The 25,143-nt window shown below is 45.3% G+C and overlaps 1 protein-coding gene across 11 annotated transcripts in view; it reads right to left on the bottom strand.

Annotated features, from left to right (window-relative positions):
* Positions 1 to 25,143, bottom strand: part of MEGF11 (multiple EGF like domains 11) — a 261,299-nt gene that overhangs the window by 92,463 nt on the left and 143,693 nt on the right. For all 11 annotated transcript variants that reach the window (XR_007906151.1, XM_051796855.1, XM_051796853.1 and 8 more), the window contains 2 exons: positions 2,127 to 2,373; positions 103 to 223 (listed from right to left, as the gene is read on the bottom strand). Coding sequence is in view for 10 of the 11 variants with exons in the window: in XM_051796855.1 (XP_051652815.1) it covers positions 103 to 223; positions 2,127 to 2,373 (368 nt within the window). In the remaining variant the exon portion in view is untranslated. The remainder of the gene's footprint in view (positions 1 to 102; positions 224 to 2,126; positions 2,374 to 25,143) is intronic.

A 25,143-nucleotide genomic window follows, 5' to 3' on the forward strand; every position in this document is an offset into this window, starting at 1 on the left:
TGACAGGCACTCAGGGAAGCATCAGCTGAGACAGTGAGCAATGAAATGGTTAGTTAATCACACTCCAAGCCCTCCAGGAGGCTGGGTGTGAGTGGTACCCACCGTCCATCCCGCGGGACAGGAGCACTCCCCGGTGATGTGGTGACAGACGCCCCCGTTCTGGCAGGGGCAGCGCAGCTCACACTGGGCTCCGTGGCTGCCGGGGGGACACAGCTCCTCACAGCTTCGGGGGAGAGAAGGACAGAAAACAAAGAGATCAGCACAGGAAACAGCAAACGAGGAAAACCCACCCCACAGCTCATCATGGGAGCCCTCGTGTGAACAATGAAACCTCTGCAAGCCTCAGCTGGCACTGCCAGTTAGCCAAGATTCCTTTAATTTCTGTTTATGTGCTGTGGATCCAGCCCTGGAAGGCTGATGCCTGTGTGTAACCTTTCTGCACATCCCAAACTCCACCCATCTCAACAGGACAACTCATAACCATTAAACCAGCCCAGGAAAATATGAGCTGCAAGATGAAGCCTTCGATGTGAATTATGGGATGTGGCAATAAAAGAAACTGCAAATAGAATAAAAGGAGGGGATTAAAATGCTTGAAATTTCTCCAGTCGCTACTGAATGTTAACATTTGCAGTGTATAATGGACTGGCAAGGACTCAACATCATTTAAAGGCTATTTAAGCTCATTGAGTCTCTCTCAGTACTCGTGGGGAGGCAATGTAAAGCTAATCCCTGCAAAAAGAGTGTCTCCTACATTGGTGCTTTCAGCATCAAGGTTCTGAAACTACAGAGTGTTCTTCTCCTAATTGACTGTCCTCTGATGAGGATGTTCCTACCACATATCAGGGGCTGGCCCTGCTGAGAACTGACACACTGGTGTCAAGGAGAGCACTCCTAACAGTGTGCAGAGTCTTTAGCAGTGAGTGCTTCCACAGCTGAGGTCACAAGTCTATGAGGAAATCAGGTGCTAAATAAAATATTCAAAAGGTGTATCACTTATTTATGAGGGTTAACATTGTCTTTAGTTTTTATCTTCCCCTTCCTGCAGGTCAACAAATAATAATAGACTGCAAAAGTATTAAGTCACCTGTAATAGATCTCCAACCAAATTCAGTGACTGAATTCTCTTTTCCCCTTAAATAATTCTGAAAAACATAATTACTTCTGAAACTGCTGAAAGATCTCTAATGAGAACTGATGTTACACTGTGGGCAATTTTAAACAAGGAACTATTGCTTGCTGTCCTGAAATTAATATGCACATTTTGTGAATCCTACTGGTAAACTTTCCGTGTGGTGGATGGGGATTTAGCTACACGATTCTTGTTGAAGTTAATAGGAGTCACACAGCTAAATCCCTGCTCACTATGCTTAAAATCTACCCCCTAGATAGTAAGCTGATATAGTTAACAGCAATGCTTTCTCACTTAGATTGAAAGTCAAATAAATTGGGGATGGTTAAGTCTCATTTGATACTGCACTGGACTGCTAATGAGGAGAGAGTCCAATTGCTTATAAAAACTCAGCTGTAACTTGGATTGTATTCACATTCTGAAATTAAGAACAGGTAGAGGTGTTGCACAAGCTGGAAAATATAAAGGATTTTAAAGCTCATTTTAGCACTGTATTGTATTTCATTATGATAGAATCATATAATCCTGGAATGGCTTGGGTTGGAAGGAACCTTAAAGATCATCTGGTTTTACGGCATGCCCTGGGCAGGGACACCTTCCACTAGCTCAGGTTGCTCCAAGCCCCATCCAACCTGGCCTTGAAAACTTCCAGGGATGGGGCAACCAAAACTTCTCTGGGCAACCTGTGCCAGGGCCTACCCACCCTCACAGGGAAGGATTCCTTCCCAATATCTCACCTTAAACCTGCCCTCTGGCACTTTAAAGCCTTTGTTATATCACTACACACCCTGTCCAGCTCTCCCGGAGCCCCTTTAGGTGCTGCAGACAGCTCTAACCAGCAGCAAAAAAGAGAGATTTCCTTTATTTAATCTCCATCCTACCACCTGATTTCTCCAAGGGCAAGTGCCAAACACGCCGTGCCCACTTTGCCAACCGCTCTCGGCACCGAAGGCGCCCGATGCAGGCGCGGAACCGCCCCCGCGGTGGCACTCACAAGACTCCGGTGTATCCGGGCGCGCAGTGGCACTCTCCGGTCTGGTGGTCGCAGGTGGCCCCGTGGTGGCACTGGCACTGGAGCTGGCAGGCCTTGCCGTAGGTGCCGGGCTCGCAGAGCTCCTCGCAGCGCCAGCCGCGGAACCCGTCGGCGCAGACGCAGGCGCCCGTGATGGGGTTGCAGAGCGCGTCGTTCTGGCACTGGCAGCGGTTGCTGCAGTGGGGCCCCCAGTGCTCGCTGTCACAGCCTGCAAACACACACTGCAAACTTCACCCTCCTGGCGGGCACAGGGCAGCCCCAGCATCCCCTCCCAGCCCCACCGACGGCAGAGTCGGGTGCCGGAACTTTCCGAAGCACCCCCAGACTTCCCAATGCCCAGCGACGGGTTCAGCGCGCGAGGAGACGACAGCACGGCTGTGACGCTGAAATTTGAGGACTTCTTTAACACCCTTATTGGATCAGGACCGAAATCTTTTAATATCCTGTTTCTTAGTGCTCTTAGGTAGCTGGAAGGAGTGAATTTATAGCGGAATTAGAGGCAGAGGATCACATCCTGCCTGCAGCGTGGTTCATGGCAGGTGGCACTGCCAAGCAAATCCTGTCCATTTAATAATGTCATCAAACACAGTTGCTTTGTACTGTTCCCATAAGATAATAAATAAGATATTCTAAAGAAGGTTTTCTCCTTGGTGTTGGGGTTTTTTTGTCTGGTGGCATTTTTTTGGTGGTTTGTTGTTGTTGTTTTGGTGGGGGGTTTTGTTGTTGTTTTGTGTGTGGGATGTTTGTTTGTTTTTAATTTAATTTTTTTGTGTTTTCTGGACTAAATAGATGGGAGGGAAGAAAATAACACTGGAGACAGGATGACCTGAGGCTGCCCAAGCTTAGGGATGAAGGTATGGAATGTGTATGCCAGGTAATTGCTGTGTGAGTAACAGGAACACAGAAGGACCCTGAACCTTCTGGCCACTGACAAGGAGAGGAGATTCCCTACAGAAGGCATTAAGGCACAGGGAGAACCCTTCATGTGACAGTCCTGCCCAATCCCTTCTCCTCTTTTTGGAAGATGAGAGAGGGAAATCAGCATTACAGGAGCAGTTTGTCCCAAATTGTTACAGGAACAGCAACTGGCACCTGCACAACACCTGTCTGAGCTGTGCACTGAGCAGAGCTCAAAGCAAGCACCTGAGCTCCAGCTTTCCTCAGCAAACCATCAGCAGGAAAACAAGGATCCCATCCCTTTCCAGCTCCAGCTGGTTGTGCTCGGAGAGCTGGTTTCAATCACACCAACAACCCTGATGCTCCTGTAAAACCCACTGCCAGGCAGGAGAGGGGAGAGTAATCCCAGCAACAGAGCTGGCTCCACAACCACTTTTGTTTGCAAACATGGAAACTAATCCCCAGGTGCCACGCGCTGCTTCCCAGGCCTGGATCTGTTTCCAGGATTAGTGAGGTAAATGTAAAGCTCACTTAAGCCTGATGCTTTTGTCCTGGAAAGCTCACAGCCCTCTCCTTCTACACTACACGGCTCTAAACCCACGCTGGAAAACAACATCTATCAGTTCATTTTGGCAGTATTTTTATCCTTCATTTTGAGAAGAGGGACACTCCTTGGTCAGACACTCTGAGGATTCCCAGCAGAGGAAGGAGAGAGACATTATTCCACCCACACTGCTGATTACAGTTTACAAACTCGTGTTTCTTGAGCAAGTGTTAAAGGCCAAAATAAACCCACAGAAGACAATTCCAGGGTCTCCAAAAGGATCTGCAGGGTCCTAGAGGATGCAGGTGCAGAGAGCTGGTTTCATGTCCTGCAGAAAGCAAATTCCTGTGCACAGTCCTGCTCGTGCCTCACATCACACAGTTTATTGCTTTGCCTCACTTCTCCCCCAGCTGCAAACAGGGATGATAGTTCCTCTCTAACACCACTGGGAGCCCAGCAAACAAAATCTTATTCTTTATAAGACTTAAATTATTACTGAGAATCTGTGGAAAGAGATGATCTATCTTTATTTCACACAGACACTTGCTAAGACTCTGTGAGCCTTCGGGGGAGGGAGCAAAGCTGCTGGAGCTGCTGGAGCTTCCCAGCAATTTCCATTCCAGAAACAATGATTTGTTTTCTGCAGAACTTGAACACCAAGGGATGCAGTTCTGCACCTCCACAAGGGTACAAATCCGAACTACACAGGCACAGCTGAGGGCCCTGAGCATTGGGAAGTGGAATTCAGGGATCAAACTTCACCCTGCCTGCTTTGGGAACTTGATTCCTCCTGTACCACACCTCACATCAGAGCCCCAACTGCACATTGTGCCTTGTTCTGGGCTGGTACAATTCCAGCTGCAATTAATTTCCTTAATATGAGTAAATAACACTCATTAGAAGAGGTGATTCTATCCTTGCTCTTCCCTGTCTCGGGTGGGTGCTCCAACCATCAGATTTGTCTGCTGGGTTATTGTTTTTCACTTTGAAGGAAAGTGAAGGAAAAAGAAAACCTCTATAGGAAGGGAAAACCATTTTTCATCATCAGTTCAAGCATCTTGTTTCACCTGTCCAGTGCCTCCCCCACCCACAGCTCCTTTTCTGTAAGTCCATCTTATTTGAACACTTATTTACTACTGATATTTGGTCACACACTTGCTTTCTCCATGTACCAAAGTTCACTCCACAATCCAGCCAAAGGGAAGAGCAAAGTGCTGAAGGAAAGAGCAGAAATTCCTCTCATTGGTTGGAAAATCATTTAAAAAAAAAAAATCTGGAAAAGAAACCTGCAGTGACCAGAAAACCAGCTGCCAGATTTTTCCAAAAGCTTCTCAGTAAAGGCATCAGTGAGTGCATGTTGCAAAGCAGTGAGCCCAAATGGTTTAAGTACCTCCAAAATAAAGCAGCTTGGCATACCAGATAGCTGCTAAGAATATGAATTTCATGGGGATTTATTAAGGAGAGAACATAAAAATGAGGATTAAAGTACATCTGAAAGCTCAGGGAAGACAGAAAAAATAGAATTACCGGAAGATGAGGCTTGTACAGTGTCATTGCCAATGCCTGACACAGCCTTTGCTTCTTTTCTGTTCCTAAAACTACTTGCAGGGATTGACTACAGGTCTCTAGATGGTTGGAAACCAGTCACAGTGTGTGTGTAAAACCAAGGTGAACACAGTGGATGTGCATAACCAAGGAGAACATCCTGCTGTCTCACTGGTGATGGGATCACACACACTCAATGCCAGGTTGGACTCCTCTAGATTTAAGTCTTTGCCTCAGATGGGAAATATTTCCTGCTTTCAGCCACCAGCTCAAGCCCTGTATTTGTCACACTGAGCAGGGCCATTTCATGCACTATCAATTCATCCAGTGCTGATTAACTGCAAAGGGAATTGAGTGGAAATCATTGGCAAGGTGTTAGTGTAAAACTTGTGATAATGAAATATCCCCCTCACCTGATTTTACACTGCCTTAACCTCACATGAAAATAAGATCTGTGTTGCTCAGAGTTTATCAATCCCTATTGGTTTTCTTCCCCTCTTTCCTTTAGGTCCCATATTGCAGTGACAGACTGAAGTTGGAAGTAAATTCTTTACCTGTGTCATTTCACTGGAACATGACGTGATATTTATATGATAACTCAGAGATCTGCACTGTGATAACTTCTGTGCCTTTACACAGGTAGCAGATACAGAGATGATAAGCTAAATCCAAGTCCTTATTCAGACAATTAACTCCACTGGGCTCAACAGGCTCACTCAAGTGTGAGACTATTCGAGTGTGAGACTGCTCGAGCGTGTAACCAGCTACAGCATTGGGGTCCAGCAGCTCCTACTAGAAAATTAAAAACCAGAAGAAACCAAAGACTTAAGCAACCAAGATGTACTTTTGCTATATCCACCAGTGTGGCAAATCCTGGCTGGTTGTGACAGTGACTCCAGTTTCTGAGATAAAGCAGGCTCAGAGCCACAGGATCCCGCTGCACTTCGGGATCGTCAGCACCTTCTCCCATGGGCTTAGAAAGACCATCTTAAAAGACAAGCCCAGCCTAGCACAGCCTAATCCTGCTCTTGTTGTGTGTTACCATAATAGAGATAAATAATAACAGCAACAACATGTGAACAGAGAGCTGATTAAAGCTTACATGAGCGATCCACTCTAAATGTATATGCCATTAAAATGTCAAAATGATACAGAGACTTTAACTAGACCATCAATAAGGAAAGCAACCTGAGAGGGGGGATGTCAGGGAGGTACAGATGCTCCCCTTAGCTGTGTGTGGGGATGTCAGTCCTGTGAGGGATGAGCCTGAAATAGCCACTGTTCTCTTGGGAGATGCTACATTGAAGGGAGCTGCCATATTTCAGGTCACGTGCCCACATTCCCTGGCAAACGTGCAAACTTAGTCACTTCTTCACCTTCAAAAATAGGACTGGGGAATAATTGCCACCGATAAAAATGAATATAACTCTGTAAAGGATGGTGCTGGGTGCCTAAGCATAATTACACTTGTCTGCATAGGGTATGACAGGGGAGGGATTCATCCTCCTGTGGAGAGACTGCTCAGTGCAGCACCAAGAGTTCTCCAGCTCATGCAGCACCAAGGGGTTTTCTCCTCTGGCCATCCCTACTCCTAGCCCAACCACAGTTCCTTCTTGAAGTGAGGGATAATTACTGCAGGCTCTGCATGTAGAATCATGGAATCATAGAATGATTAAGGTTGGAAAAGACCTCCAAGTCACCAAGTCCAACCTTCGACCCAACAGCCCCGTGCCCACCAAACCACATCCTGAAGTGCCACATCTGCTTGTTTTGGGAACCCTCCCAGGGATGGTGGCCCCACCACTTCCCTGGGCAGCCTGTTCCAGTGCTTAACCCCTCTTTCAGTGAAGATGTTTTTCTGCTATTTCATCCTGTTACCAGTTCTGTCCTGGGAAATAAAATACACAACCAGGACACGCTGGAAGTGCTGCTTCACTCCCAAAGGGCCGTTTATCCCTCTAGCAGTGATTAGGGAATTGCTGTGTCCTGGGTCCACAGAGCCACCCAGTGCTTAGTGCAGCAGCACAAGTCAGGCACAATGCAGCAAACACACAAATGGCAGATAAATAAAAGGAGTCCCGAGGAAGGGATGACATTTATTGAGTGATTTATCCTGACAAGAGAGAGTCAAAAGGGCTATTCCAGAGCTTTGCCATCCCTGCACAGGCACACTGTTAATATGAAAACAGCATCTTTGCTCACAGCAGCACCTGAACCTGTGGTCTCAAGGTCTGTGTTTATTTTGTTCTCATCAGCATAAGCCTCCCTGGGTCTCTTTTGCAGCCAGTGACCATTCCTGGGTCTGCAGAGTCAGTGGCACATCTACAAACATTCCCGCAGAAGGCACAGCTAAAAAATACCCAGTGTTGATTTCCTTGGTCTAAATGCTCAGGACCACATTGAGCTGATGGGGAGTTTCAATTAATCCACACTTTAGAGCAGCTTTCTGCAGATTTGCTAAAGCACGGAATGCAGCTCACAGTCAATAGTCAATATTTTGGAATATTTCCAAATTCGGTTTGTAATGTTTAAATGAGATGCCAGCCCTTAAAAATGCAAACAGGAAATAAAATTAACTTATTAAATCTAGGAGGACATGGCTTAAGAGAGATTATTTTAGAATTTACTTTGAAATTAGTACTGGATTCTCCCCTTAATGTAACTATTGTAGAATGATTCTATGAATACAAATTAAGGTGAAATGTAGCTTGAATTCTGGGTGGGTTTTTTTTTGGAATTGGGCAAAGAAACAGCAAAAGCTAAAACATATGCCTGGATATAATGAATAAAAAGGTAAAAATAATCAATTATTTTTACTCCCTGCACTTGATCCAATAGGAAAATTACAGCCCCTGTATTGTCACTGCACAAACACCACTCACTTTGGCAGTTCAACACAACTGGAAACAGAAGCCAAGCAATAGGTTTGAAACAAGGTCCATGAAGAGGGAATTCCCTTCCAAGGACACTTCCCAGCACTTTGGGTTTGGCTCTGAGCAGTCCCGAGTCCCTCACACACCAACACCCTTCCAAAGGCATGAGCCAGGTTATTGGAAAATCACTCACTGAGCTACTTGATTCTAAACCAGAAAAACATCTTCATCCTATTAGACTGTTTACTTTGGAGTTTTAACAGGTTTATGGACTATGACTGACCTCAAAACAACCCAGATTTTCAGAAGTGCCCTTCAAAAATATTATTACAAACACTTAGGGAGACCAGTGCTTTAATTCCATGATTTTCCCAACCAGCTGGGACCCCTTCCATGGACAGAGTACTGTCCCACACCCAGGGCTGTGCTCCTGCATCCCCAGGGAAAATCCACCTGTACTTGATCAAACTAATAAAAAATGTCATTTGCAGACACTCAGGGCCACCTCTGGACAACTCATTACCTACATTCCTCAAAGACTTCATCTGCATTAAAAGCAATTTGCAATTCAAGGCTTCAGGGCCTTAGCAGGAGTCCTTTTACAATTTTTCCTGGGAGCACCAAGGGCCACTGGCTGTTTAATCTCCGTGTAGGAAGTGCCCCACAGGGAGGGTGAGAACCTTCTCCTCCCAGCCCACCACCCACACACCAGAGGTTGGCTCTGGTCCATGCTGATGAACCCTCCTGATGACACCCTTGAAGGGATTTTTCATATTCCCCATTTGCTTTTTAAGGAAAGCCAACCCAGAGTGGGAGCATCACACGTAAATAAGACTTATAAAGTTGGTGTCACCAAAATAAGATGTCAGACAAAAGGCTGGAAGTAATGCAGTAATTCAGTACTTGAGCCTATGAATTATGATATTTGTTCTCATTATGTGAGCACAGGGTGCTGTTCACACACCCTGGCATTTGCTGACTCCTGAGCTTGCAGCTTTGCAGCCCGAAGTTTCCCAAACCTGGGTCCTGTGGAATGGAGTCTGCACGGGCCTTTTATCTCCAAGGACAGACTCTCAGTCACAGCACACACACACACACAATTGCAATGAAGAAAGTGCCACTCTCAATGTTTACGACTCCAAGACTGCCCAGAGCACCTGTTTTGCATATGTAAATAGGCTTTTGTATATCAATCCAAGGGGCAAAAACCTGGAGTTAATCTGAGAGTGACTGACTGCAGTCAGTCTCGTTTTCTGAGTTTATAGACCAGTCTTCATCAGATAGAAAGGGAAAGATGGAAGGGAACATCAGCTGATTTTCCCCCAAATTGACAGATTATTACTCACAGGAGGAAATTAATCTCATTTTGTGTTTGCCTATTTTTTCCCTTTCTTAAGGACAGGAGAACAGATTTTCATCCTTCCAGAAAGATTGTCCTGATCTCCCTGAAGCTCATGGTCTGAATCAGATACGAAACATGTGGCTGATTTGGGCCCTGATTTAATCTCAGCTGATGATCTCATTAGTCACTGAGTCTCCAACATGTGGTACCTAATTCAATCACAGCACTTCAGAGACCCTGCAGTTTATTTAGAATCCTCTGAGGAAACATTTTCTTTCCAACGTAATCCTTGTTTAAAGAACATTCCTCCAGTATTCCGTGGAATGCTTACAACAGTTACCTAGCTGAAGGTTGGTATTTTGGATAAATGAAACAAAATCACTCCAAGTCAAAGAAAAGTTGAGTATCTGGATGTCAGCCTCATCAAATCCCATAATGAACCCGATATATTTTGGAAGCAGCAAAGAGGGAGAAACAACTTCCACTCCTGACAGATATCAAAGTGTGGCGTTTTCAGAATTTTCATCATGAGCTATTTTGACAGAGACTTCAAAAGAAGTGAAAATTAGAACATTAAAAAAAACCTGAGAATATTTCCTATTTCTTTTTGTAGAAATTACTGCTCTGTTTAATGAGCCTTTAACTCTACTGACACTCTAGATCTTACAAGGAGTTTAAAATCATGAAACGCTTCATAAGGGAGCGACAACATTCTATACAACGCTGGCAGCTTGTCTTCTCATTATAATTTTTGTAGAGAAAGATGCTGCATTCTTTAAAATGCCTTTTTTTTTTGTGTCATATTAATGGGAGGCAAAGTCTGTTCTTTAATTAGAATTTTACTGTGGTGAATTAAAAAATACATGGGCAGAGTATCAAGAGTCTAATAAAACTAAATGAAGATACTATCTTTCCCCTGTATGAAACCCAGCAGTCTTTGCTCTGGCAAAACTTCCATCAATTCGTCATTATTATTGTCTAGGACAGGATTGTAATAATAAGATCTGCAAGAAACTTACTTCCACATTCTGTCTTCCAACTGGGTAAAACATTCTCAACATCTATAATGGACTTTAGATGTTTTCATTGACTATATAATGAAATTTCCTTGTAATGCCTCTGCACAGAAGTAAAATCAGTTCTGCAAAAAGGGGCAGAAACACATTGGATATGCCTAAAGCGCTGTAGGACAGGTAGAGGGGGGAGATGCATCCTCCAACAAACAAGTGTTGGAGAGGCCACTGGAGGGGCCCAGGAGTGGTGGCAGCAGAGCTGCTGGGAGAGGTCTCTGTCACTGCAGGTTTGCAGCTCTTGATCTGTGAGAAAACCCATGTGCAACATCCATGGACAGCTACCTGCTCCTCTGAACAGTCTTTAGCTGAGAGCCCAGCAAGGCAGCTGTGGGAGCAGAAGCAACCCCTCTTCCCCCTCTTAGTCCAGAAATTCCAGCTGATTTTGATGCAGTTTGGAGCAGACCCACGGGATGCCCTTCAGTCACACCCTGCAACTGGGCAGCAGAACTTTGTCCATCACCTGGGGAATCCACCCAGCTGAAAGAACCTGCCCTGACCACTGCAGTCACCTCTGCACCCCCTGTGACTGCACAGGACCGAGCAGGATCCACCCCAAAGCTCTCGGGAGTTGTGCTCAGCTCCTTGTTTTTCACAGTGCATAAACCAGGCACCGAAGGTCACCCTGCTGAAGTTTTGCCAGATATGCAATATCCCTTTATTTGCAGTGCTTAAAGGAGAAAAGCTTCTTGTCACTAAAACAGCCAAGAGTTGGAGCACGTTCCTTCTTCTCATTCCCACGCAGGGATTTGTGTCCCTTCACCTGGGGGTCTGCAGGTCAGGGACAAAGTGACAGCAGCAAAAAGACTGGCCCTTCAGTGGGTAAAATCCAGACATGCATATAGAATAAATGCTATATCCAGCTTCAAATTGTGCCATAAAGATTCACCTCCAAGAGGATTTACAAGCACATCCTTCATGCATAACTTAACTCGCAGCCCTGACTCATCAGTTGTTTTTAAGGTGGTCAATAAGCAATTTATTTTATTGCATTGATAATGAAACATAAAGTAAACACTGTGGATTGTGGGATTCGCTTTTATTTCCAACACTGTAGCTGGAGAGTGAAAAGAACCACTTTACTACAGTCCTGTCCTAATGTCTAATCACTGAATCCTGGAATGTTCTGGGTTAGAAGGAACCTTAAAGATCATCCAGTCCCACCCCCTGCCATGGGCAGGGACACCTTCCACTAGCCCAGGTTGCTCCAAGCCCTGTCCAGCCTGGCCTTGGACACTTGCAGGGATCCAGGGGCAGCCACAGCTTCTCTGGGCAACCTGTGCCAGGGCCTCCCCACCCTCCCAGGGAAGGATTCCTTCCCAACATTTAAGCTAAATCTCTCCTCTTTTGCTTTCAAACTGCTCTCCCTTGTCCAATCACTCCAGCTACTACCTGTGCACTGCTTTTCAGCCAAACGAGATCAGCTTAAAGGATGTTCTGCCCCAGTAACTGAATCTAGGAAAAAAATCTTACCTTTTCTAGTGTGAATTCTGTTACCTACAGACATTCAGAGAGAATGAGAGCAGCTGAAGGCCCAGTGGCCTTTGAAATAGGGGTGTCTTTTATATCCAAAACAGTTCAAAGGCTTACAAAAAGCTGTGTGCAGGTATCCACACCAACTGCTTGCTGTTCTCTTTTCTTCTAGGCATACTTGAACCTTCACATGGCTCTTTAATGTTACCTAATGTCTTCCAGATCTCTTAAATACACTGCTGTCTTTCTCTTATAAACCATTAATAGTAATGTCCCTTTCAGGCACACAAAAAGAAACAGTTCTGGAAAAAAGTCTTGCCCTGTGTGACCCAGTAAAAAGTAGAATGTTCACTCATCAAAACACACTGTGAGACTCAGCACAGTCTCTGCAAAACCTTTCTTAAACTTACCAACAGAATGTAGCAAATATGAAATTATTGGGGGAAAAAAAAGGAAAAAATACTGAAATATGAGAATATTACACCCTCTTTTCATACCACTCCAGTAGTGAGATGTGGGATGTGCTGCTAATAAAGAGATAATCAGAGAGGCAGGCAAAGACTGGGTAGTTAAATACCAGGAGCCAAACCTGGGTGTCCCTGGGTGGGTTGGGGGTGGCAGAGGACACACAGCCCAGCACCAGGGGAGTTTTATGCTGTAAAATTCCGGTGTCCCTGAAGCAGCTCCTCAGACTGCACCACTGCTGCAGCTCTTCTGCACCACTTCTCCAGGATGTTAATGCTGAGAGAGCAAAGCAGCCACGGCCTCGGAACCAGCGCCAGCAGCTTGTGCTTCATCCCCCTCAGCACCCAGAGCACAACCCCGAGAGCTCAGCAGGACAGAAAGACATCCCCGTGTCCCTGTGGCTTCCCCTGGGGATTGCTGGGGCTTGGGGTTCATCCTGGAGAGCCAGGCAGGAAGAGAAAATCTTTTCTCCCAAATTATTGAGATTGGATGTCTAAACCTTGACATCTTTCTTTTTCTGACTTCCCACCACGTTCCAGCGTTGTTCACAGAAGTATAAATTAATGCCAGTTTCTAAACCAGAAGTTGCTCTAAACTGGGAAGTGAAACTTTTTTGTTATGATGTTAAAAACAGACAATTCTTGAACTGTTTTACATTTTGAGAAACGGGATGATCAAAACTCTTCATCCTCACAATCAGTTTAGGGTGTACTGAGCTGAAATGTTTTGACACAATCCCAGCCATATGGAAGCCGCTGCTTTCGGAACAGTTCCCCCATTGTGGATTCCTGCATTAAGCCATCAAGTGTCAGGCAGGCAGAAAACACTAAATCATCACTCCACATGTTTTTTCCTCACTGTTTACAAACAACATGTTCGTGCCTCCAGCATTATCCATGGGTCAGCTTCCCAGACACCAGGAAAACCCACAGAGCAGCTCCAGGGCCTGGCTCTGGGTGTCAGTTCTTGGAGGTTCATCCCACCTTCACGAATGGTCTCTGTGGAACAGTTTTCTCTCTGGATTAATTTAATTTCTCTCTTTTTTAGTGACAACTGCCACTGAAGAGGAAAAAGCAAAACAGACATACGTGACTTCCTGGCTGGATGGCAGCAGGGAAGGGAAGCGGGTTTTGCTGGAAGAGAACACAGCATCTGTGCATTAAGGGGTTTAAATGCCAGATTCCCTTTAAGGTTCAGAGCTCTACATTTTCCAAGTGGCAGTAGAGATACATATTAAAAAAAATCACAAGGGGAAAAGAGGGTTTTTGAGGAGACCATTACCAAAATTGTCCTCTGACCATCACAAGCATCTCAGGCCCAATCCAGTGCCCCTTACAGCCAGGGAATCATCTTTGGTAGGGAATGGCCACTGTGGGTTATGTTGGTGCCACCTGGAAAAGGATGGCACAAGTCTCCTGCTCTTCTCCCTGCAGAACATCCCAGCAGAGCAGACACTGCACCCCCCCAAGACATTAAATAATCCATGAGGAGAACACGACATGACCCCCCCAGCAGAGCCTCTTCCTCCCTGCTCAGCAGGAACCACCCAGGGAAATGCTGGCTATTCCCTGGTGGATGGGACTGTGGAGTAGGTGGTGATTCAGGAATGCTGCTGACACACAGGCACAAATCTGATGACACAGGAAATTAGCATCCGCTCCTCTCCCCCCTGCTTCAGGAGAATTTACTAAATATAGCTCACTCTTTAAATATTAAGGATATCTGCAGAATGTTGTTGTTTTTGAAAAGGTTCTTTCCTGCCTGGATTTTCCTCATCAGGCTTAGTAATCAAGTTGTTTTATTTGGAAGGGGTAATTATTAGTTGAATAATTAATTATTCAGAGTACATTGCTAAAGAAAATTCAAAGTAGGCTGGTATAATGAAAAAGTGACAATGTGTAACAATTTGGGTTCTAAACTGTGCAATAAGATCAAAATGTGTAGGGTTTTTAGGTATGTAAATGTGGTTTTGCACATTCAATAGAATTGCCTCCATCACCAAAGTCCCAAAGAAACACTGACTAATTCTCACAGTCCATCTACGAGCTGGAAAATGTATTTTATCACCATTTCATAGAAGGGAAACTGAGACAGGCAAATTACATTAAACTGCAAAGCTACCCAAAAAGTCAGTGATGGCACTGAGATAGGACAGCTCCAAGCTCTAAAGTGTAGATTTATGCTATAAATACTTCAGAGTATATTTTGTCGCTACATTTATAATTCTGTGCTGAACCAAACAGATGAAAAATGGCTCTTTTATGTCTGCAGAGATTAATTTGTAAAGTATTTTTCTGTCTTTCATCAATAATAATGTTAAAGAAGTGTGGAGTTGGTACAGACAGCAGCCCTGGGATCCAAACTGCAGTGGGAAACGGCTGGTGCAGGACCTGGAATATCCTGGGGAAGGGACCCAGCCAGGAACTCCCACCACATCCCACTCAGGGACATTGAGTGACACTTTATATGATTCTCCCTCCTGGTTTTACAGGTCCCAGCTCCCCCATTCTCCTTAAGGGAATGTGACATTCCCTGGACACAAGTCGTTTCTCCGTGTTTTCTTCTGCCATTGTTTCTTACCCTCACCTGGGCTCTGACAAACCAAACCCAAGAGAAGTTACACAATATTTGCTGCAAATTTTTCCACAGTCTGTGCTGGGACCTGGTAGGTTTTGTTTCCCTGCTGCTTGCCAGGGTTGCAGAATTGGAATTTTTGCAAGGCAAGGGATCCAAAAGGCAGTAAAACTCCACATACAGAGACTGCTGGAGCTTCTTCAAATATTTGTTAATTAAAATTGTTACAAGTAAATGAATTAAGTTCATATTGTCCCAGAAGGACTTGGCCTCACAGAGCCCTCATAGCCAGCAAATTTAAATGCTTTACTGTTCTCTAACTCCCATCTAGGCAGACTCCTCTATTTGGCACATCCTTAATTTCTGTCAAAGTAAAAGCATTCTAACATTTTATCAGGGAGCTGGTGTAAATCTTGGAGAAGGCTTAAAAAAACCTCTCCTGTTGCCTCATTTCACTCATTCCTAGGCAGAGCTGAGAGAAGGAAGACTTGAAAGCAACATTATGAGCCCAAGAATTATCCTCGACCCTTGAAAGGCACACAGAAAATTAAACTGGGGGATCAGTATCAAGGTATGGAAATTATTGGGTCTGTGCACTTAAAAGCTGAAGAAGGTGACTTCCCACTGAGACTCGAGAACCCAGGTGCACATAATTTTAAAAATCTGCATTTTTAACCTTTTAAATTTGCTAGCAAAGCAAGGAAGTTGTTGAGAAACTGCAGTAAACATGGCAATTCAATCAGCCTCTGCCAGACTCCATCTCACAACTTTCTGATTCCTGAACCCAGCAGGTCAGTGGATCCTGGAATGACTCCCTGGCAGCAGCAGTGCAGCAGCTGAACGGAGCTGGGAGAAACACAGCAAGGCCTTTTTGGCAACTGCCTCACAAAATCTTTTAATTCACTGCAAGGCTGGCTCTGGTCATGGTCATTACTGAAATCCATGCCCTGTTCCCTGCTCTTTCCTGGGAATTGCAGGAGGACCTCTGTGAAGAGCTAAAGCCAACTCTTTGATAGCAGTCTGGAAAAAGATTCGATTTTGGAAAGTTTGGTATCGGTTCTGTGCATTTCTAAACACAGGACTCTACTATCAACTATCTACAGGCAAGAGCAGTGGTTTTTTTTGAGGTTTTAAGCATGTCAGAGGTGAACACAGATTTGTAGGTGTTACTTTTCCCTGCGACAGCCAAGGGACCTCAGGCTAATTCTTAGACCCACGGACTTCAAAACAATTATAACCTCATAATGCAAATACTCTGAATTTCATTAAAAATCAAAACACCACTTGACTGCCAAGCAACAACAAGCACATCTGATGCATAAGCTAACTAATTCCACCTTCTGAGCCTCTGAAAAAGCAGTAATTGTAGCTCATCATAGCTACACCTCGGAAGATAACCTTGCTCTTGATTTCTGCTGCCCTGCAATTACAGGCAAACCACTGTTTACATCTCACTTACAGCAACGGGACCTGTCGTGGAGCAGGGCCACCGAGCTGCCAGCCAGGACACAGAACAAATATTACACCACAGATTTAGAAAGCACAGACACTAATTACAAGCCCCATCCCCAGCCCACCGAAATGAAAGCAAAAGACACCACTTGTTCTCCCAGCGTAGCCTTATAACCTGATTTATCCTCGGATTTGTTCTGCCACCCACAAAATACTGCCGGGCTGAGTCTGAGTAAAAAAGATTTGAAGCTGTCGATCCAAGCCCTTGTTTTCTCAAGTCTCAATTACAGCCCCATTTTCCTTGTGGGAGCTCTTTATTACTTCCCACTGGGAGCACAACTCACCCCGAGCGGAGCTGCCAACGTTCCTCCTCACAGGCTCTGCTCCAGCACAGTCACCTGGTTTTGCACTATTTACACTACTGCTGTAAGGTTCTTTATTGATGCCCAGGTTTTACAGTTTAATCTTAAGCTACTCAACAGTTGTGCTCAAATCTATCTGATAGATCCTCCCTGCTCCTGTATGTTCCCAATTGCCAGGGAGGTCTGAACTGGCAGCGTGCTCAGCCCGCCCGAGACACGACCGTAAGTCTTTGGAATTGGGATTTTTAACAACTCTGCTTTTCCTGATTCTTGTGCAAACCACTCAATCTGTCTTGGCTTTTAAACTAAAGACATTTTTATTTGCTCTTACTTTTGACTGGTCTTGGAAATACATGCCAGTGAAATACTGTTATTGTAAAACACCTTAAAAAACAGGTTTAGGTGTAGAAAACAGTGTGAATGAGATCACAGAATCCCAGGATGGTTTGGGTGGGAAGAGACATTAAAGATCATCCAGTCCCACCCCCTGCCATTGGCAGGGACACCTTCCACTAGCCCAGGTTGCTCCAAGCCCTGCCCAGACTGGCCTTGGACACTTCCAGGGATCCAGGGGCAGCCACAGCTTCTCTGGGCAACCTGTGCCAGGGCCTCCCCACCCTCCCAGGGAAGGATTCCTTCCCAATATCCCATCTAACCCTGCCCTCTGGCAGTGGGAAGCCATTCCCTGTGTCCTGTCCCTCCACCCCTTTGTCCAAAGTCCCTCTCCAGCTCTCTTGGAGCCCCTTTAGGCCCTGTAAGGGGCTTTGTCTTCCTGGAGCCACCTTCTCTCCAGGCTGAACACCACCAACTCCAGCGAGTTTGATGCCACTGGAAAAGAAGTTTACCAGCAATGATTAGTAGAAGTGCTTTATATTGACCAGCACCAGCAATCACCAGTCACACATTCACCCAAACCAATTGTCCTTTCTGCCCTCAGATCTCTCACTGCTGTGAAAGCTCAGAGAAAACATTTGGCTGCAGGTGAGCAAAGCACAGGATGAAGACCCAAAGTATCCCTGCAGTGTCTAAAAGGAACAGGGGGAAGACAACAAGGGATTGAAAGTATTAGATGGAAAAAAAGAAAATCACTAAGACCAGGAGGAAAGGAAGAGTCTGTAAGGAAAGAGCAATGAGGGAAATAGGTTAAAAGAAGGGGAAAAAAAACCCCCTGCACAAAATCCAGAAATAAGAGAGAGGCAAATAAAGATCTGCAAGGAAAGTAGACGTACATTCCCACTGTCCCTGCTTCAGTGTCCCACTTAGTACGCCCCTGAAAATAATGAAGGTCACAAGCACATTATAGGAAGTGGCCAGCAATGAGAAACACATTCCAACCAGCACAGAAATGATCAATTTGTTTATCCTTGTTAACTGAAAACAGAAAACAGCGTGAGAAGGGGGTGGGCTCTTCTTGCTCCCCAAGGCTTTGGCTCCCCAGCCGCTTCCCCTCCCCGGTGCCACGCACACGATTCCCGCTTTTTCCTCTTGGATAGGCAGGGAATAATGACTAACTGTAATAAAATAAATAACTGCTTCTGCCACACACGACATCTCGGGTCTGATTTCCTGGGAGCTGCATTATCAGGGTTTGTAAGTCAATGTTTAAAACTCGGGACAGCATTAAAAAACTGACAAGTGCCACTCGGTCACGTCCCCGTTGTCACAGTTATTGGGGCCTCTGGAGAGAGTGTCAAAGAAATAAAGCAAATTTCTTTTTTTGCTTAATTTGTGTCAATTGATTTCCTATTTTTAATTAATAATTCTAATTATGATGCAGCAAATTTACCCAACAGACACAACTAGTTTAATCAGCACGTATTGATTGTAACAGTAGAATTATCCCAGTGTTCCTGACACCATCGATTTCCTGCTGCGTGACGGCGAGAAAACAGCAGCTGGACAGACTCTGGTGTCAGCTCACGGTGCTGATGATCCCTGAGCTATGAACCCGTGCTCCTGACCCACAAATAAAAACACAGACATTATCTACTGCTTCAGCACTCCAGAGAAGGAATCTGGTGATTAACTTATGGCACAAATAAGGGGTTTAGTCATAGCAGGAGCAGCGGGAAGGTGAAGCTGGGAGACACTGATCTCAGGCAAACAGCAAATGCTCAGGCAGCAATTGGGGAAGTTCTTGTAGAACTGAGGTAAATCATTTGGGGTAAGTTCCTCATTTGCCCTCATTTTGGACAGCCCCAGAACATTTCTTTAAGCGCAGTGCAGTAAAGACCTCAGGATGTATTTTAACCCAGATCTTGCGTTTTTCATAGAATCATGCAATCACAGAATGGCTTGGGTTGGAAGGGACCTTAATATCATCCAGTTCCACCCCCTGCCATGGAAAGGGACACCTTCCACTAGCCCAAGTTGCTCCAAGACCCATCCAACCTGGCCTTGGACACTTCCAGGGATGGGGCAGTCAAAGCTTCTCTGGGCAACCTGTGCCAGGGCCTCACCACCCTCACTCAGGATTCCTTTCCAACATCTAATCTCAACTACTCTCAGTTTGAAGCTTCAGTCTCTTTCCAGGATTTTTTTCCCTATTTTTTTCCCCAGCTCAGCTCATCTCTGGAGGTGCTCACAGGGCCAGCAGGGTGGCCAGGCCAGCGACAGCTGCTCACACAGAGCCAGGGCTCCCCACAGTGTCACTGCTGTGCCCTCCCTTTGCTGGCTCCAGAAGCAGTGGGGAAAGAAAAGGGCAGAGAAGGCACAACGTGGCCCAAGTTACTGTTTAGTCCTTTTGTTGGAAACACTGGGATTCCTGCAATTCTCTGCTCACTGAGCTCCAAATTCTGCAGAAATGATGCAAAGAGCCACTCGTGGCACAGGGAATTTTGAAAGCGTAGAAAGGCTTTGCAGCAAAAGGTGGGGTTGAACTGGCCCTCTGGAACCAAGGTGCTCCCAGGTTTTTAAGGAAAAATTCCAGGAGATCCAAAGGCTGGGCCAAACACCAGCCCAAAAAGGAGAAGAAAAGCCAATGTGGATGGTACTGCCCCAATATGGGAAGGCAGAGACACGTCCCTCCATTCCCCCAGGGAACACAGGGCAGAGGATTCCTTTACCTGGGGCTGGAACCGGCTCCTGTGAAAGGGAAAGCCTGATTTTTAGTCAGCTTGTTTCCTTGCAGAGTTAATCATAGTATAGCAGAAGATAATTCCCCAAGTTTCCCCTCATTTGGTTTTCCACAATAGTTGAAAATACGAGCACATTTAGCAGAAAAGCTGCTGTGATAGAGGGGAAATCACGAGCAATAGAAGAATTACAATTTTTTCCTAAAGCTGTTAATTCATATTAAACATTTTCAGTTCTGCTTACTCAAACTATAATGTGTCAGTAAGAAACATGTGATTATACTAGTTAGCTTTTTGGCTAAAATATTTGGAACAGTAAAATTGATAGATAATTACAGTAACAGTTATTTGTTCCCTGCCAAACCTGCACTAAGGCATGTCTGCCTGCAGACTTATGTCTTTTTAAGCACAAAAAGATAAGCAGTAACACATCATAACACTTTGAATAATGAAAAAGATTTCCTATGGCCAGCATTCCAGAAGTGGAAACAGACTGTGGTTTGATACAAACCATATCTATTTATGTAAAATGGGATTTTAATTGGAGCTACTTATCCCCATGATACAAATGAGGCAATGAAAAATGATTGATGCACTCTGGTAATTATTGTTACAGCACCTTGCAAACTACAACAAAAAAAAAAACTTTCATGTGCATAAGGGCTGTTTAAATTTTCATAAGATCCAGAACTGCATTTCAGTAGGCAAAATATTAATGCTGCATTTTGGGCAATATTTATATTTAAACACAACCAATATTTAACTGAAAAATCAGAATACATGAGCAATGCTGGCTGGATTTGTTTAAGTGATGAATAGATTTATTTTGGAAACACACAAAAGAAAGTAAAAAAGGCATTAACTAGTTATTTTTCGCAGTGGGAACGTCCAAGGATGATACTGCACAAACTCACTGTCTCCCAAAGTATAAAAAGGATGATGGTGCAGATATATCTGGTCTCATAAGAGCCACTGTTGCTGCTTCTCTCTTTCCACCTCACAGCAAAGGTTAAGAGTGCAAACACAGCTTCTGTCCATTGTTACACACCAGGAATAGCAATATAAATTCTTAATAATTGCTATACCTGTGGGGGAAGTAAAGCAATTCTGCTCATTTAAATGAAATGAGAGCTGGGCACTGGAGTCCTCCTTTTCCTGCCCAGCTGTGGAACTCTGTCCTGGCCTCTCCAGCACGGCTGGGTCAGAATTCCCGGAAAACTGAGCAGCCAACAAGGCTCAGAGAGGCCATTCCAGAGCCCAGGGCTGGGACACCACACAAGGGCTCCTGTTAGAGATGAGTCTTCTGAGGACACAAAAACTGCAGCAAAGAGTCCGTCTGTAGGACCGACTGATGTGCCATTTGTCAGGGAAGAAAAGTCTACGTTTGCCCAGAAAAAATGCCAAGAAGCTGCTTGTAAGAGAGGAGTGTATTGAATAACAGACCAAAGCAATCAGGACCTTCTGTGGTTATAATCTCATTTGGGCATTGACAGTATTTCAGTCAATAGACTGTCAGGCACTAGCCAAGAGTTGTATTGCAAAAATGTTTGGGCCATCATCTCAAATTTCATAGCTGATGCTCGACAAGGTCAGGCAGTGGAATCGTTATTCTTAATCGGATGAGTGATCAAGCCATAAATCCAGCAAAATCAAATTTTACTTTGGTGTTTCCTATAAAGAAAAAATACAAAAAACCACCCAAAACATTCAATTTTTGTGTGTCGTCATTTCTAGCAAGCAGATCACGTTGCATCAAGAAAATCAGGGGCCTCTGCATGTAAAGCATGATCTCACTTTTACTGAAATCAGCCCCAAGTTCTTCCTCACAGAGAAGTAGGGGATAAGAATGGTCTGGTTGGAAGGGATCTTAAAGACCATCCAGTGCCACCCCCTGCCACGGGCAGGGACACCTTCCCCTATCCCAGGTTGCTCCAAGCCCCATCCAACCTGGCCTTGGACACTTCCAGGGATCCAGGGGCAGCCACAGCTTCTCTGGGCAACCTGTGCCAGGGCCTCCTCACCCTCACAGGGAAGGATTCCTTCCCAACAGCTCATCTAAACCTCTCCTCTTTTAGTTTGAAACTATTTCCCCTTGGTCTGTCCCATCTGTCTGTGTGGAAAGTGACTCTCCTTCTTTTTTATAACCCCCTTTAAGGAATAAAAGGCTGCAATGAGGTCTCACCAGAACCTTCTCTCTCCAGGCTGCAGGGGAACAGTTGGGTTTGGAAGGGGTTAATTCCTAATTAACTCTGTGTAATTCTGGATGCAGATTTTCCACATCCTGGATGTTCACCTTGCACCAAGTGATTGCAAAGCAAACCAGGCAGCTCAGTTTGTCCTCCCCCTCTTCCCCAGCTGCAGTTCCAGCTCTGCAGTGGGAGCTTTGTACAGATATGCCCAAAATACACCTCTGTGGCAGGAGGGTCAGCACATGGTCACACTCTGTCACTCCAGACATTCCTTTGGTTTCTTGAGCCTCTCAGTGCCTGAATCAGGTACAAAAAACCCAAAGGAAACCCTCAGGTCATGTCCTCTGGTTTGGGTTTGTATTGTGAAACAAGTGCCCTGTGGAAGGAAGGGGAGAAGGAGGAGCTGGTCCCAAAGCTCACTGCAGTGCACATTCCTGCATTGCATTGCAGCTCCAGGACATCATTGAACTGTTTGGTTTTTGAGTGCCTTTCCATTGGAAATGCAATATTAATGAGCCATACTGAGCCTCCCCAAACAATAACAGGGATATGAATACAAAATTACCCCTAACTGTCCTAATTCCACATGAACCTTCCTAACCCAGCTATATTTAACACCAAAAAAGGGGGAAATGCCCAAAGCAGAAGACATTAATGAACTGTGAAACATGGATCAAGGCCATTTCTCTTAAATCCCTGATTTGATCAGTTCAAGATATGTCCCTCTCATATACCAGTAATCACCTGGATACAGGGTTTAGCAACTAACTCTAATTATAGAGATGTTGAGCAGTGATTTTTTTAAGGCGAGAGTTAAGCTGAGAAGAGCTTCTTGACTAGAAGCCAGTGTGCTCAATCAATTAAATTATCATAAGAGAAGAAGAATCAGACCAGGGGGGGAATGTGGATGCGAGTGTGAGGCTGATCATTAGTACAACTGAACTGTCACCTCAGCTCGGGCTGGAACGCGGCCACGGAAGGAGATTGATGGATGGATTTTGCTCAGCAGAGAGCAGCCCACAGTGAATTGCTGATAAGATCTGAAAATAAATCTTACAATATTACAAGGCAAGGTGGAACTGCAGCCTCTGCAGCCTTGCTGGAGCTCCCAGGCTGAGCAGGTCCTCCTGTCTGCCTTGTCCCAGGGGGCTTTCCCGGCTTGAAGGAGGTTCTTCTGCCCATGTTCTGGGATGTTTGTAAAGTTTTAGGGAGGTGTTACACAGCAGCTCATTAACACTGGAAGTGGAGTGAGCTGGGAAACATTTGCAAGGGTTTGTGTGACTCAAAGATGCAGATTTCCCCTGGAACTACTATTTTTTCTGGGTGACAACTTCACATCTGCCAATTAGAGGAAGGAGAGGCTGACTGGAACCACAGCAACCCAAAGCAAAAAGGCAGTGTGGGATGTGAGGGATGTGAGGATGAAGCTGTCTGGCAGGCTGGTTTCTGGGTTCATGGGGCCTTTGGTAACCATGGACCTGCAGAGTACATTGGAGAGGGGATGGCTGCCAGGCAGCTCACTAAGGGTTTTTCTGCTGTGTTTAGCTATTTTAGTGCTCAGCATTCAGGGACACTTTGGTTTAGGCTCCCTCAGTAGAAGGAAAGACAAAGAACTACTGATCTTGGCATATGGAGTCAAACTTTAAACTGACAGTGGAAAATTCACAGTGAATTCATTAGGTGCCCACAGAGTCCTAAGAAAGAGGAGGCCTGGGCTGCTGTCACGATCCTCTGGCTTGCAAGTTACCGAGATGTGACTCTGGAATCAAAAATCAGTGTGTAAATCATGACCAGACGTGAACTTCCTTCATCCCTCATTTAGGAAGTTTGTGCTGTAGGAGATGTGAGGCTCATTCCTATTACACAACCACAGGACTGGCTTTACAAATGATTATAAATACCATTATTTAACTCCTGTGGGAGCTCCAACACTCCCAGATCTGCACTATTCTGGCAGGAGCTGTGTGTGAGACTTGAAATGTCTTGGTTTGTCACTTTACTGCAATTAGATGTTTTTGGAATATGAAGTCTAAATAGAGATTTTTTTTTTCCCCCAAACTGCATCCTAGATAAGATTTACACCAGGTGATTTCTGTCTGGCACAGACAAAGCTCCCACATCCCCCTTAATAGTCCAGAGCACTCTAATTAAGACTGTGGGTAGTGAGCTGCCTTTTTACAGTGTGTGAAGTCCATAAACCAAAGCCATTTACAGAGCTGTCCATTAAACCTCACACCCCTTTAAGGGCATGGTGAGATCTTCCCCAAACCATTGTAATATTCCTGTTCCAAGGGTTTTTAGTATCACTGAGAGATGGCCAACCTGAGAGCAGGAGGAAGAGCAGCTCTTATCCATGACACTGGAACTCACGCAAGTATAAAACAATCCTCCTGGTTCTGTGCCTCCCTTAAGGATGACATTCCATTCCTTAGTGTCCTTAAGGCACGAGGAAAGAGAAGGCTTTGGCTGCAAAGTCCAGTGCAAAGCTCACTAAATAAATCAAAATCTTTGCACTGACCTAAGCTGACTCTCTGCTAAAACCACAACACTGAACTGAATTCAGATACATGGAAATGAGGTGCCAATTGGGTTTTTTTGCTGGAAATCATCCAGGGCTCACTTGTGGGGTCTTCAAGCATTTGAGCCTCTTCTCAAGGTGCCCTCTCACCTCTGAGGTGCCTCATCAGCAGAAAAGGGATCACATTTGTTCTTCACAGCCTCTTTCCTCAGAAATCTCCAGTGCTGAGCAGACAAGGCTCTTGGGGGGAGGCAGCAGGGGTGTGGAAATGCTGCTCCCATCAGCCCCCAGCCCACCTCCCTGGCCTCATCAGTCCCAGCTTTAGCAGGGAAACCCCAGGAATCAGGGCAGGGCTTAGCCTGTCACTGGTGCCACCCTGGGGTCACCCAGCCCAGGGGCTCAGCCCAGCAGGAAACTGGACACATTTATTGGAGAGATGTTGGATTCCAGGGATAGGGACACGACCGAGGCTGTGCCAGTTAAACTCAAGGGCAGAGAATCACCTGGCCCAAGGACAAACCCACTGTTTCCTTGGATCCCTTTGCTTGGCAAACCCTGTCATCTCCTGCCTCACACACAGTGAGTTCCCAGAGCACACAG

The sequence above is a fragment of the Manacus candei genome, unplaced genomic scaffold (genome assembly GCF_025592945.1).
Source record: "Manacus candei isolate 608988 ecotype Guabito, Panama unplaced genomic scaffold, ASM2559294v1 h1tg000046l, whole genome shotgun sequence".
Classification (NCBI taxonomy): domain Eukaryota; kingdom Metazoa; phylum Chordata; class Aves; order Passeriformes; family Pipridae; genus Manacus; species Manacus candei.